The sequence below is a fragment of the Scyliorhinus canicula genome, chromosome 11 (genome assembly GCF_902713615.1).
Source record: "Scyliorhinus canicula chromosome 11, sScyCan1.1, whole genome shotgun sequence".
NCBI classification, from domain to species: domain Eukaryota; kingdom Metazoa; phylum Chordata; class Chondrichthyes; order Carcharhiniformes; family Scyliorhinidae; genus Scyliorhinus; species Scyliorhinus canicula.
The window spans coordinates 32,393,887-32,409,693 of record NC_052156.1 but is presented as its reverse complement, the minus strand read 5'-3'; the positions used below and the strand labels follow the sequence as shown (position 1 = coordinate 32,409,693).

At 45.8% G+C, this 15,807-nt stretch overlaps 1 protein-coding gene across 5 annotated transcripts in view; it reads right to left on the bottom strand.

The window, feature by feature from the left end:
• Nucleotides 1-14,399, bottom strand: part of fbln2 (fibulin 2) — a 248,158-nt gene extending 233,759 nt beyond the window's left edge. For 2 of the 5 annotated variants that reach the window (XM_038812721.1, XM_038812726.1), the window contains exons 1-2: nucleotides 13,622-13,743; nucleotides 7,266-8,579 (exon numbers count right to left, since the gene is read on the bottom strand). In XM_038812721.1, the coding sequence (XP_038668649.1) occupies nucleotides 7,266-8,421 (1,156 nt within the window). In that variant the 5' untranslated portion in view covers nucleotides 8,422-8,579; nucleotides 13,622-13,743. Of the gene's footprint in view, nucleotides 1-7,265; nucleotides 8,580-12,623; nucleotides 12,720-13,621; nucleotides 13,744-13,775; nucleotides 13,850-14,335 lie in introns of those variants that run through there. The other 3 variants (XM_038812722.1, XM_038812724.1, XM_038812725.1) reach the window with 3 other exon arrangements.
• Between the last annotated feature and the right edge of the window lie 1,408 nt (nucleotides 14,400-15,807).

Genomic DNA, 15,807 nt, shown 5'->3' with positions numbered 1-15,807 from the left:
AGTTAAACTCACTTAACACTTAAAGTCTGAATCCCACCCATTATGGGCAGATTCCGGATCGGGGCATAACGTCTGTCGGGAATCCCAGAAGAGGCATCTCTCGAGACCTATTGGCCACATTCCATCCAAATTGCGGCGGGATGAGGTGGGTATATCGTGCGCTATGTCGCATGCCATCCAGTTATATTTGTAACTGTGGATAAGTGAAACAATGGGGGGTGAATGGGTCATCATATTGTATCATCTTTGGAGAGAAAAACAGATGACTTTTCACGGTGATCACCTTTTGAAGGTCATCGGCTGAATTTGAAATGTTAATTTTGTTTCTCTTTCCACAATTTCCACCAGAAATGCCGAATATTTCCAGCGTTTTGAATCTTTATCTCAGATTCCCAGCATCCGCGGTATTTTGTTTTTGTGCCATCATATTGTACGTTGCTTGGATCAGCTATGCATGTAGCTGACTGTACGACTGATGAAGTACAAAGAGTGCGATTCTTCCAAAAAAATGGTAAAGTGTCATTTGGGCAGGTTTGGAGGGGTGCTTCCCGATGGACTTTAGGATGAAATCCAAACCGATATTGTGGAGTTTCTCACCAGTCTAGCCCACACTTTTAAATTTTTCCCTCGGTGGTGAACTAAACTCCTCAGAGAGCAGGGCGACATTTCGAAAGGATGACTGATCTCAAAATAAGTTTGAGGGTCCCCCATTCCCACCAGCTATGGACAATGCCCCACCCCCCACAGACATGGGCATCACCCCCTCCCACCCCCCCCCCCCCAAAGTGAGCACAGCCAGCTAGGAGTCCCCCACTTTTAGGGGGCCCCCCCATTCAGGCCCAACCCCCCTTCAGGACTCCCCTATCAGCCCCCCCAACCTTTATGGTCCCCCTTCATACCCCCCTTCAACCCCCCACTCTTCATAACCCACTTCTCCCCCCTTTTCACAGGCACTCTCAGGCCGTGACACCTGACAGTGCCTACCAGGCACCCTGACACTGCCATTGGGGCACCCAAGCAGTGCTCCTGACACCCTAGCAGAACCAGATTAGCACTGCCCTGTCCCCGGCCATCCGGGGGCTCCTATGGCCTTCAAGGCCCCCAGAGTGGCCATCATGCCTGGTCTCTGCTTGTGGAGACCAGTACTGATCGGCGTTCGGGTGAGGCCTCGCTGGTGCAGCCGGTGACTGCCGGAGGCTGGGTGACTGTAGCCTCAAACAGGCCACGCATATTTAAATAAGCTTAATGGATCTCCGGGTGTGATCCAGACCGTTTGCAACGAGTCAGGTAACGCATGTGTGGTTTTGCCTCCATGCAAAGCCCATTTTTGGCCTCTCCTGCGTTGCTTGCAGTGCAATGGAATTGACACCGGATGTGACAGGGTGGTAAAACTGCACCCAAAACCATTCAGTGCACTTCAGGTGCAAATGTACATTTAGGTAAGCAGTGCTAGACCAGTACCAACATGGAAGGAGAATTAAAGATCACACCAAATCAACTTTGCAATGACGAACACAAAAATTCAGACGCTGATGAAATTCCAAGCCAGTTGATTGTTATTTTTTAATTTTGTTGAAGGGCCCATGATTAACATCCAATTTAAATGGCTAACTCTGGGCATAGAATCACAGAATGCTTACACAGCACAGAAGGAGGCCTTTCGGCCTCTCATGTCTGTGCAGACCCTCTGAAGGAGCAATTCACCCGAGTGCGTCTTGTACCCTTGCATTTCTTTCCCCTTTTTAGATAAAGATCCAATTGCCAATTGAAAGCCTCAGTTGACTCTGCCTCCACCACCCTCTCTCGGACAGTGCGTTCCAGATCCTAACCACTTGCTGCATGAAAAGGCTTTTCCTCATGTTACCATTGCTTCATTTCCCAATTACTTGTACCCTCTGGTTCTCATTCCTTTCATCAATGGGAGCAGTTTCTCCCGATCTACTCTGTCCAGACCCCTTGTGATTTGAACACCTCTGTCAAATCTCCACTCATCCTTCTCCTCCAAGGTGAACAGTCCCGACGCCTCCAATCTTTCCACATAACTGAGGTTCCTTAGCCTCAAAATAAGGGGAAGTAGATTTAGGACTGAGTTTAGGAGGAACCTCTTCACCCAAAGGGTTGTGAATCTATGGAATTCCTTGCCCAGTGAAGCAGTTGAGGCTCCTTCATTACATGTTTTTAAGGTAAAGATAGATAGTTTTTTGAAGAATAAAGGGATTAAGGGTTATGGTGTTCGGGCCGGAAAGTGGAGCTGAGTCCACAAAAGATCAGCCATGATCTCATTGAATGGCGGAGCAGGCTCGAGGGGCCAGATGGCCTACTCCTGCTCCTAGTTCTTATGTTCTTATCCCTGGAGAAATTCCTGTGAACCTCTCTGAAGCCTTCAAACCCTTCCTGAAGTGTGGTGCCCAGAACTGACGCAATACTCCAGTTGAGTCCAAACCAGTCTTAACATTTAACTTCCTTTGGTGAACAGAACTTCTTTGCTCAGAACTTAATATAACTTCCTTGCTCAGAACCAGAGAAACATAGACGAAATACAGCACAGAAGGAGGCCATTCAGCCTATCTCGTCCATGCCAGCCCCAGGACACCAAGGTATTTTGAAAAGAGAGTTTAGGGTCTCTGCCTCCACCACCAACTCAGGCAGTGAGGTCCAGACACCCACTACCCTCTGCATAAAAAAGTTCTTCCTCATGTCCCCTCTACACCATCTGCCAATCTATGTCCCCTGGTTCTAGAATTTTCTGCCAAGGAAACAATTTTATCCCGCCACTCTATCTGTTCCCTCATAATTGTGTACGCCTCAATCAAGGCACCCCCTCAGCCTTCTCTGCTCTAAGGAAAATAACCCCAACCTCTCCCATCTCTCCTCGCAGCTATACTTTTCTAAGCCTGGCAACATTCTTATAAACCTCCTCTTCTGTACTCTCTACCCCTATTGGAAAAGCCCAAAAAGCCAACTGCTTTTTTAACTGCTCTCTCAACTTGTCCTGGCACCTAGGACCCTTTTCTCCTGAGTCACTTTATTTTACAATGTCCCTCTACATTCTTCCTACCAAAGTTTTTTAAATTTTTTTAAATTTAGAGTACCCGATTCATTTTTTCCAATTAAGGGGCAATTTAGCATGGCCAATCCCCCTACCTTGCACATCTTTTTGGGTTGTGGGGGGCAAAATCTACCCAAACATGTGGCAGCCCGGAGCACAGTGGCTAGCACTGTGGCTTCACAGCGCCAGGGTCCTAAGTTTGGTTCCCCGCTGGGTCACTGTCTGTACGGAGTCTGCACGTTCTCCCCACGTGTCTGTGTGGGCTTCCTCCAGGTGCTCCGGTTTCCTCCCAAAGTCCAAAGACGTGCAGGCTAGGTGGATTGGCCATGCTAAATTGCCCTCAGTGTCCAAAAGGTTTAGGAGGGGTTATTGGGTTATGGGGATAGGGTGGAAGTGAGGGCTTAAGTGGGTCGGTGCAGACTCGATTGGCCTTTTTCTGCACTGTATGTTCTATGTTCTATGTAATATGCAAACTTCACGTGGGCAGTGACCCAGAGTCAGGATCGAACCTGGGGCCTCGGCGCCGTGAGGCAGCAGTGCTAACCACTAAGCCACCATGCTCTTTCGACCAAAATTAACCATTTTGTTCTTCTCTGCATTAAATTTAATCTGCCACTTGTCTGCCCAATGCACCAACCTGTCTGTCCTTTTGAAGTTCTACAATGTCCTCATGTTTCTTCCAAGTTTCATATCACCAGGGCTTGCAATGTTCAATTATCGCCATACAGGCTGTAATACAGTATAACTCAGGTCTGCTGACTCTCCCTCACTCTGAACAGGTAACAGTCTCAAATGAATGTATGCACTATAATACTCGCAATTTCACAGAATGATGAAAAGAGCCATAGTTTTGCATCACAACAAGAGGCCCTTTGGCCCATCGTGTCTGTGCCGGCCATCAAGCACCCATCTATTCTAATCCTATATTCCAGTACTTGGGGCGAAATTCTCCGACCCCCACGACGGGTCGGAGAATAGCGGGAGGGCCTTCCCGACATTTTTCCCGCCCTCCCGCTATTCTCCCCCCCCCCCCTCCCCCCCCCCCCCCCCCCCGCCCAACTCCCGACACGAATCGCTGCCGCCGTTTTTTTACGGCCGGCAGCGATTCACAGCTGTTCGATGGGCCGAAGTCCCAGCCCTTTAAGCTGTTTTTACGAACGGCAAACAGACCTGGTCTGGCCGTTCGTAAAAACGGCGGGAACAACTCGCTTTTTATAACCATGGCACCGATTGGCACGGCAATACCACGGCCGTGCCAAGGGTGCCATGGGCCCGCGATCGGTGGGCACCGATCGCGGGCAGCGGGCCCGATGCCCGTGCACTATTTGTCCTTCCGCCGCCCCGCAGTATCCGTTCGCGGGGCGGCTGAGGGGCATCCCGGCCCGCGCATGCGCTGGTTTCGCGCAAATACGCGATGACGTCATCCGCGCATGCGCGGGTTGGAGTCTTCCAATCCGCGCATGCGCGGCTGACGTTATATGACGCGTCAGCCGGCGCTAACTCCGGCAAGCGGGCTTAACGAAATTCGTTAAGCCCGTGATGCCGGAGCTTGCGGCGTCAGGCTGCTAGCCCCGACCGGGGACCAGAATCGGTTCCCAGTCGGGAAGGGGCGCGCTGGCGTCAAACCCGCCCGGGTTTGACGCCAGCCTTACGATTTCTCCCGTTTTGGGAGAATCGCGCCCTTGGTGTTTGGCCTATTTTCAATGTTGCATAACTGCATGACTGCTAATCATTGACATTGACTGACAACATAACTACAAGAACATTTTATTCACATTGTGCAAGGGTCATCTGATAGGGCAATGCTGCTTGGCATGTTTTTAAGTACCTAGGAATGTAGGAACAGGAATAAGTTATTTAGCCTCTCAAGCCTGTACCAGCATTCATTGGGATCAGGCTGATTTGTGACCTAACTGTACAGACATGACTTTACCCTTTGGATAACAAATTCTATCAATTCCAGATTCACTTGTTCCAGCATAATTTGCCATTTGTGTAAAAGAGTTTCAAACTTCTCCCAACTTTCCAGTGAAACCCTTTCACCTGTAACACCTCATAAAGACCAACATGGAAGTGATTTAAATGCATATAAATAATGGAAGGATTCTCCGGCCTCCAGCCGCATGTTTTTCAGCAGCAAGCCGTTCGCTGGCCGTTCTCTTTGGTTTCAGATTCCAGCATCCGCAGTAATTTCTTTTATTAAAAATTTGCTCTGTCCACTCTGAGAATTGGCTTTGTAACTTTAAGGATGGAATTTAATTTTTTTTTTTTTAAAACACAAGTCTGGGCAGCACGGTGGCGCAGTGGTTAGCACTGCTGCCTCGCAGTGCCGAGATCCCAGGTTCGATCCTGGTCCTGGGTCACTGTCCGTGTGGAGTTTGCACGTTCTCCCCGTGTTGGGTGGGTTTCACCCCCACAGCCCAAAGGTGTGTAGGTTAGCTGGATTGGCCATGCTAAATTGCCTCTTAATTGGAAAAAATGAATTGGGTACTCTAAATTTCTAAAAGAAAATACAAGTCCTCGGCTACTTTTCACAGTGCCCAAAGCATCAGAGCATGCAATACCATATTGGTAATCTATCACCTGTTATTTGTGTTCAGGTAATGCATTTATCTGTCATTAACAGGATAACGTTTAATGGATGTTTTATCAGTTAACATTTCAGGAATTCCATTTTCTTCGCGTTCTGCTTCTATTGTAAATAAACAAGAAAAATAAAATGCTATGGGTTCCCAGATTTTTAGGAAAGGGTGTGGCTGATGCTCTCCAATACGAAGTTAAAGTTTACCCTGGATGAGGGCCATACGGTATAGAACATAGAACATAGAACAGTACAGCACAGAACAGGCCCTTCGGCCCTCGATGTTGTGCCGAGCAATGATCACCCTACTCAAATCCACGTATCCACCCTATACCCGTAACCCAACAACCCCCCCCTTAACCTTACTTTTAAGGACACTACGGGCAATTTAGCATGGCCAATCCACCTAACCCGCACATCTTTGGACTGTGGGAGGAAACCGGAGCACCCGGAGGAAACCCACGCACACACGGGGAGGACGTGCAGACTCCACACAGACAGTGACCCAGCCGGGAATCGAACCTGGGACCCTGGAGCTGTGAAGCATTTATGCTAACCACCATGCTACCGTGCTGCCCAGACAGCCGTATATTTCAACAAACTCCAGTTTTCAGGCCTGCTATAATGATCAGTAGATCGATAACAACCTAAATGATGAATGCTGCTTTCTGCATTGTTACCTGCAACAATTTCCCACAAAAGCACAAGGAATTATAAGAGAAAAGTATTTGTAATTGATTTGCGCTTGTCATGCCTTTGCTTCGGAACAGCATGTTCTCCCTTGTTTTTCCCAGGGTTTTTCCTATTTTCTCACTCTTTCGTTATCTCTCTCCAAACATTTTAGTCTGGACAGTGAAGAATTGCCTTGCCTGTGTAGCAGTCCCTTGGTGCCATCAGCACTTTTCAAAAAGCTGAAAAATTTGAGAGAGGAATCTCTTCCTTCCCTCATTAATTTCTATCACTCGTTAACGAGAATAGTGGAACTCAAAAGAATGTGTACCACTGACAGCCAATGCTAGAATCCCAATCTAGATTTGCCTATTGGGAGCCAATGCACCAGCTCTCAAGTTATCTAGATATTTCGAACAAAATGTCATAATTAACTCAGGCTTATTCCCCAGGGCCAGGGGCCACAGTCTGAGGATACGGGGTAGACCATTTAGGGCAGAAATGAGGAGAAATTTCTTCACCCAGAGAATGCTGGGCCTGCAGAAATGATTACCACAAGAATTATTGAGGTCAAAATATTGCAGGCTGGATTCTTCATCGGGGGGGGGGGATCACCCGTTTCGCCGGCAGCGCGCACACGCCCACGGATTTCCCGACAAGGTGGGGGTGCCCTCAATGGGAAACTCCATTGGCTGGCTGCTGGGACAGAGGATCTCGCTGCCGGCAAGGGGGCGCCGCACCAGAAAATGGGTGCGGCGGGTTGGAGAATTTCGCCCTGAGAGTTTTCAAGAAGCAGTTAGATACAGCACTTCGGGCGAAGAGGATCAAAGGATATGGGTGAAAGTAGGATTAGGCTATACAGTTGGACAATCTGCCATGATCTTAATGAATGGTGGAGCAGGCTCGAAGGGCCCACTGGCCTCCTCTTGCTTCTATTTTCTATGTTTCTATGTTCTGCAATCTTACCTTCATCCAAATCTGGGCTCAGTTTAATGCTATTAGTGTCCTCCTCTTCATCAAAGAGATAATAGGACAGTGATTGAGGCTGTTTGTTTGGTACGGCATTATCATCTTCCTTAACAGCAATAGGAGGTTGCTTTGTGAGACTAAATTTAACTTTAGGAAACATAGGGTCTGTTTGCTCCTCTTTATTTTCCATGCTTTCTATCTTTTCTTCCAGCATTATTTTTTCTGTGATCTGTTCCCTTTGGAGTTCTCCTTCTCCCCATGTGTCCTTCCCTTCCTTTTCCAATTCAATGTATTCATCAGTTGTATTCACTGGGGTGATGCTGATGATATCTGTTGCCTTTGTGGTATAAAATGGACCATGGGGACTATTAGGAATCACATGATTTTCTTTGTAATCATAATCTTCATTTTCATCATCATCAATGTCTAAGTTCCGAATGGCAGACTTTTGTTGCCTTCTATTCAATGGCCCATCCTCTTTGGACTGTTTAGAAGATTCCTTAAGAAAGTGCTCATTATCTGGAGGTTCTTGGTCATAGCTATATTGGTCATCGTAATGCCGCACTGGCTCTTCATTCTCATTGATTTTTGGGTAGACAGTCTTCATCTCTTGAGCAGGATCACAGTCTGGAAGGGCATAGCACATTAAATCACCACCAGAATTTGGACAATGGCAAACTTTGCATGGTGGCATGTGAAATGTGTGCCCCGCTATGTATTTCTGACTGCCGTGAAGGCACCCCACCTTGGCACAGTGTTGGCAGCCTTCAACCGGCTCCAAAACTTCAATGCAGTTCTGCGGAAGCTCAGGGCAAGGGATGAAATAACAACTTATCCTGCCTCCTCCACTGGGACATGCACACTCTGTACTTCCAAAATCAACAAAATATGAAGATCCTTCAGGTACTTTCCCATCCCTGAAGCCACCGTTAACACAGTCATAATACTGGTAGCCCTCACATTTACAACCATATTGCATGCAAGAAGCACAACAGGCCTCAGGCTCCAGCACCTCTTCAATGCAGTTTTCTAGTAAAGGGCAATTCACACCAGTGCAGTCCTTTTGGGCTAAACAGCTGCCACAGCTTATCAGCAGGCAGAACCAAATCCTGAGATCCAATAATCCAAATATTTCCAGACTCTGTGCAGCCATAGTTTCTGAAGGGCCTCACAGGCGATAAGACTTTCGCAGAAGCAGCTTTGGTTGAAACTTTCAGGGGACGATTTAAATCCTCTTGACTTTTTGTTTTGACAGAAACTCCAGGCCCAGTTCCAAACTGTAGATTAATTCTTTGCCTTCTCTTCTTAAACCTTGAATTTATGAAAGAAAAGTCTGTTAAAGGTTTTGCAAACTGAAATTTCCAATGTAAAAAAGAGAGAGCCTTGATGCTTATTGGAGGGTTAGTGTAATTAAAACCGATGGAACCAATTCAACAGGAACTGAAGAACTGTCTCGGAGCATGTATTCTTGGCATCTCTCAACTGCACATAAACCAACATTTCATTCATATGTTACAGTATCACATCTACTTGATGCATTACATCAGATTTGCTATTACTAGCAGTTTATTCAATATGGTATGGTGCTCTATACTCTGTGGTGGTAAGTAAAGTGTTATTTCACATTTTCCTTGTTTCACAGGTCTGAAAGGGAAAAAAGAACCCAAAGATAAACATACAGTTATATAGTGCTTTTCACAACCAGCAGATGTCTCAAAGTGCTTTACGGCCAATTAAATACTTTTTACACTGTAGTCACTGTTGTTATGCAAGAAATGCAGCAGCCAATTTTGCACACCGCAAATTACCACAAGCAGCAAAGTGATAAAGACCAGATAAGTTGTTCTTCTTTGTTATTGAATGAGAGATACCTATTGGCCAGGACACTGAGGATAGCTCCACTGCTCTTCTTCAAAATAAGAAGTCTTACAACACGAGGTTAAAGTCCAACAGACTTGTTTCGAATCACTAGCTTTCGGAGCACTGCTCCTTCCTCAGATGAATGAAAAGGTTCCAGAACCCACCTCTTCATTCACCTGAGGAATGAGCTGTGCTCCGAAAGCTAGTGATTCGAAACAAACCTGTTGGACTTTAACCTGGGGCGGAATTCTCCAACCCCCGCAGGGTCGGGGAATCGCTCGGGGCTGGCGTAAATCCTGCCCCCGCCGTGGCCGGAATTCACCACCATCCAGGAATCGGCGGGAGCGGGAATCACGCCGCGGGGGGCGCGGCGATTCTCCGGCCCGCGATGGGCCGAAGTCCCACCACTGACAGGCCTCTCCCACCGGTGGGAATTGGAGCACCTCTGGTGCCTGCGGGATTGGCGGCGCGAATGGGCCCCGAGGTCCTGGGGGGGCGCGGGGCGATCGGACCCCGGGGGGTGACCCCACGGTGGCCTGGCCCGCGATCAGAGCCCACCGATCGGCGGACAGGCCAGTGCCGTGGGGGCACTCTTTTTCTTCCGCCGCCGCCACGGCCTCCTTCATGGCGGAGGCAGAAGAGACACTCCCTACCGCGCATGCGCCGGTGGTGACGTCAGCGGCCGCTGCTGCACCGGCGCATGCGCGAACCGGCGAAGGCCTTTTGGCCAGCCCCGCGCTGGGCGGCGGGCGTCAAAGGCCGTTGGCGCCGGTTTTGCCGCCAGTCGGCGTGGCGCCAACCACTCCGGCGCGGGCCTAGCCCCCAAAGGTGCGGAATTCTCCACACCTTTGGGGAGACCCGATACCGGAGTGGTTGGCGGCACTCTGCTACGCCGGGACCCCCCGCCCTGCCGGGTAGGGGAGAATCCCGGTGTTGTAAGACGTCTTACTGTGCTCACCCCAGTCCACCGCCGACATCTCCACATCTTCTTCAAAATGCCAAGGGATTCATCTGAGCAGACTGCTGGGGCCTCAGTTTAATATCTCATTTGGAAAATGGCTCTCCCAACAGTGCAGCACCGCTACAGCAGAGTTCTGAAGTGTCAGCTTTAATAAGTGGCTCGAGGCAAGCATGCTACCAATTGAGCCAGAACTGACACAGTCTTGAGTGAACAATTCACCAATGAATTGACGCAATATTCATAGGAAACAGATATTTTTCTAATGTGCATTTTCAGATCCAAGGAAAGTAATTATGGGTTTTATTAAAGCTTTTTATGGCATTTAAAATGAATATAATACTTTTTTCCAGCTACAGACTCAAGATATTTTTTGAAGCATTCAATTCTCGGGTCTCCACAAACACCATTTCTTTCTGCCAACTGCGTGCCCATAGGGGGTAGCATTTCTTTTGGCAAAACTCATTCAATGACTTGGAGGAGGTTTTATTAAAATTATTCCAGCAAAATTCCTTTCAATATTTTTAATACATGGAAAGGAACAGCTAATTCTCAGAAATGTATTTCGTATGAATCACTGGTGATTTTATTTGGCCGGGGAATGCACCAGGAGGTTAAATAAATTTACGCTTTAAAAGAGCCATGAGGATTGTTATAAAATGAAGCAGTGTTGTTCAGTGTTGGAGGGTGGGATTTTCCAGCCATTCCCGCTGGCGAGATCTTCCAGTCCCGCCGAAAACGACCCTCCCGCCGTCGGTTTCCCCCGGGAGAGGGTGCAAACAACAGCAAACCCTATCGTCCGGCGGTGCTGGAAAATCTAACCCCTGCTATCAAGACAAAAAAATGCTGAAAATAATAATAATAATCTTTATTGTCACAAGTAGGCTTACATTCACACTGCAATGAAGTTACTGTGAAAAGCCTGTTCAGGTACATGGAGGGAGAATTCAGAATGTCCAAATTACCCAACAGCACGTCTTTCGGGACTTGTGGGAGAAAACCAGAGCACCCGGAGGAAACCCATGAGGCACGCGGAGAAGGTGCAGACTCCGCACAGACAGTGAGCCAAGCTGGGAATTGAACCTGGGGCCCTGGTGCTGTGAAGCAAAAGTGCTAACCACTGTGCTACCATGCCACCCATGGAAAATAATATATAGCTATGAATAGCTGTTAATGAAGAGGTAAAGAAGAGAAATGAATATAAATTTTAAAATACATTGAACAGCGACATGTAAAATACTCGCAAATGGTTTTGGAAATCATACTTTAGCTGCAATTACATTCAAAGTGTGATCACAGCATCCAGTTATTTCCCAGTTTACGAACAATAAACCCAGGGCCATAACCGCAGAAACAGAATTATTATTCCTGTCGATTCATGCCTTCAGCAATGATTTGGTTCATTAATGCATCATGCACAGGCAGTTGACTTCTGATCTTTATTTCGCAAAGGAGCATGTGCACACTCTCAAAAACGGTATTTCACAGCATTCTGTGAGAATGATTGCTTCTAGTATTGCAATCGGTACAAATCCTCAGTGAGACACACTGGAAATATTGAAAATGGAAATCTCAACAATTGGGAGTTTATTAAGTTTTCAGATTCAAAATGGGGAGACGTCATCGTAAAGAAACTGTAACAACATCTGCTTTGTGTAACAATCCCACCATTTCATTGAAGCCGGGACAACCTTTGGTGCTGCCGCATTTTTAAAGTCATTTCTTAGTTTGTGCTATAGAACGTCTGTTGTTCTGCAGCAAATGAAGCTTATTCCCTGACCACAGCAAAGGTTTTTTTTTTCTGTCATCCCCAGCTGCTTTCTGCAAGTACTGTAGCAGCTCTGCAATGCATGTGATCCATAAAGTCACAGTCTCAGTAAATTGTGAAGGAGGGGAAAAATGCTGTAACTCTCACTGTGAATAGGGGGATGTTGCGTCCATGCTGATCATTGCTGTAGAGGGAATGGGTCAAAGCTTTTATAGAAACTGCTCTCTGGAAACTTATTTATCCATACTGTAAAAGTCAATGCAATCATTCATTCAATTTAAAACTTAAAATTCAAAAGCACCAGAGTATAGAGCACCATACCATGTAGAATAAACTGCTAATAAGCTTGTTCTTTCCTTTTAATAACAGATTGTACCTTGCTTGCATTTTCTTCCAAATAGACCATTCTAGTTAAAATTTCTGTATGTTAACAATATCTCTGGTTTAATAGCAATAAATGGCTCAACAGTGGGAAAATCTATTGCTTATTCAGATAGTTTCCTGGCAGCAGCCTACATGAAGTGGGATTGCTGCTTTCCAACACGTTAAAAATGTTATCACAAACATTACATTTCTTTTAAAAGAGAACGAAAATTTATTTTAAAGACAATAGAAAATTGGAACGACGAAGATAATTCCACAGAGTGAGACAGTAAGGAATTCCTATCCGGGATATGCTGAAAAAAAATCTGAGAGCAAGCCAGGCACATGGCTACAGTGATGACTAACATTTTTTGTTAAAAGGGAACAGCCTGGATTTTTTCCTCACCTCATTCGCTTACAGCCAGACTGTGCGATTAGAATCAGCTCACATCATATAATTCAGAAGCCATTTCATACAACATGTCCTTTGCTACGCCCAATTGATTTCCAGTTGCTTTATTATTCCTGAGCCAGCTATTTTTTAAATTCCCAATACAATGTAAGGATGTGTGGCTTCAGAGACCAGCCTTGGAAGTGCCTATACTCTATGCAGTAAATAGAGTGTAACCTGAGCAGTTAAAAGTTTCATGGCTGCAGTGCAGTTTTACCTCCTGTGATGTGTGAGGAAACAGCTTAGAATTTCAAAGGAGCATAGTTGTTATCAGTCCAATGGGACTCAGGTTTAATCGGAAGCAGTGTTTCTGCATGGTCACTCTGTCTGCAGAGTGTAGATTGAAAGCAGATACTGCCCTCAGACTGCAGTGACTTCTCATTAACACACAATTGGGTACTAGCTCTCCCAGAGGTGATGTTTGAACACAATGTGACAAATAAGGCAGAGGGGGGAAAAAAATCCTGATCTCCAAACTGGGGAAATTGCAATGTTAGCTTAAAAATTAGAAGTTTCTGATTACTTAGAAGCCTAATTCTTTGATGATTTAGAAACCTGCCTCCGTGAGTTACAACTGTGCAACTAAAGCTGCAACAGATTATTTTCTTTACAGATATTTCATGTCTTCCCCTTGCACAATTCACTCAAGGCACAATGCTTTTTATACACACAAAAGACCTTCACAGAAAGCAAAACTCTCTGAAAGTAGTTAAAAACAACAACCTTTACCTCTCTGCCCTTGCTTAAAATAAAAGTACATGAGCAGATCAAAAACACAATGTAAATTAAATTGTAGCTTTGCAAAAGTGTTAGTTTAAATGTGTCACTGGTCTATCCCATTCCTTAATCATAACAGCATTCATTTCAACGTGTTTCCCTTTGTTCCTTAACATTTGTTTGGCCAGTTCATAAAACTCTCTCAGAAGAAACATCAGCATAAAGGCAAGACTTACCAGTTCCAGCAGTGTGTGTGTGCTGTTCACAGTATGAAAACCTTGACGTGCTTTAACAGGGTGGGACCAACTCTTCAATCTCAACTGACCAACAGCAAGGGCTATTTGTTCAACCTGAAACCAAAGAAGTTTCTCATCAATCACAGTTGCTTACCTAATGTGCTGGCCTGCTGTCAGATCCTTTTAATCTCCCTCGTCCCAACTTATTGTCTGCTGAGTTCCTCTGCATCCCATAGTAACTGTCCACCCCCCCCCCCCCCCCCCCCTCACTCCCAACAACATTAAAATATATCTGCAGCCAAGTACTACCCAGAGCATTACATGATGTAATGGGTGGTTCCTGCATTTGTTTGATATTCCAGCCCACTAATATGTGCCATGATCTGTGTTCTAGAAACACGACATTCAGGAAACTTTTTAAAAGAGCTGAATTTCAAAAACATAAACCAGGAGGAATATGTAAGGAATACACGTGCGTCAGCTTAACAGTCACAATCCTTGCCTTTAAAAAAGGGCAAGGTGAATGTGTTTTAAATAATAAACAAGGACAAATTGCAAACTACAGGTGAAAATTGACAAGGAAAAGTGTTAATGCTTATATTTGGCTTCACATAACAGAGACAAAAAAACGTGCTGTCGTTGCCATAATCAAAGAAGAATTCATTCTGATTGCGTGAAATTCAATAGTAAAAACAAAACAACTTTCTTTCTTACCACTTTGAAGGGACTGAAGTGATCTCAAAGCTTGCGCACTTTAATCCATCTGTTGGTCCAAATAAAATATTTCAAAATGTTATTCCATCCTGATTCTTGGGGACCAATTATGTGCTGAGAGTCTTCTGGTATGCGGAGTCCCTACAGAATAAGCAGCAACAATATAGCAGATGGTCGGGCAGCAACCACTACTCAAGAGTGTTGAAGTGTCGTTCAAAAAGACTGGAAAGAAACTCTTAAATTAGTCTCAGATGCCCTTCAACTGCTCTGCCGGAGGTTGGCATTTCTGATAGAAATTTTCTCAACATCGCCATATGTTATGGAATCTGTAACAAGAACATACAAACTCTTTTTTATTAAAATAGAATCCACTGGGGCTATCATGTTAAATGATTCAAGGGCATAACTCCGGGTTAACCACGCTACTATACATGTGGAAATAAATAATAAAAAAACAGGCTGAGGTGAACTTTACATTCTAATTGGCTGCCAGATTTTATTATGAAATGACGAGTGACGGTTCGGAATAATGCCAACAGCATGGGTTCGTTTCCCATTCTAGCTGAGGTAGACTTGGGGCCTGCCTCCTCGCCCTGCCCCTGAGAGTAGATAGATGGCAAATCACCATTGAAAAACAGCAAAGTACTGCTCAGAACAAAGCATCTGCAGACAATGAGCCAAATAACTTGCTTTCATCTGGAGAGCACACAAATAGTTTGGTAAACTATACCATTGTTTATTCATATCGTTTATTCGTTCTGCTGTATGGAGATGAATAAAAGCAATAGCTGATCTATTAACCAATTTAAAAGAACCCTTGAGGTCAATTTAACACCCAAAATGGGCTTATTTGTGGTGAGGGAAAACTGGATTCGGCCTCTGACCCACTCATCCTGGATTTAACATGGTGGGGATAAGGAGTTGGCAGCCAATCTACTCCAAGGAGACAGCTTGATAATGGTAGTGGCGGGCCTCATTTGTATTCACTGTCTGAAATTTAATTCTGGGCGGCTGGTGGCTTTCCCAGGCAGAAGACAGCTGGAGGCAAGTGCATTTCCATTTACCTACTTCTATATCCCTGCTTGACCAGTACCTGCAATCAGATACCTACTGCCAGCCCAGCTCGGAATTAGGGTGTGGACCTATCTGCTCTAGTGGCCTCCCCCAGAATTGCTACAGCACAGAAGGAGGCCATTCGGCCCATCTGCCTGCACTGGTTCTCCAAATCAGCAATTCTCCAACTGGAAGAATCTGAGTCCAGCCACAAACAAACAATAACACCTAGCTCTACCTCTCTGTAATCACTCTTAACTCTTACACGAGGCTCTGTGCTGTGTCAGACAGCTTGTCCAACATTCATTTCCTCCAGTTAAACATTGGCCAAAATTCTCTGGCTGGTCGCTGGTGGCAAGATTCTCTGGTGCCGCTGGCAGCGCACCCCCTGCCCACGGGTTCCCTAGCTGCATGGGGTG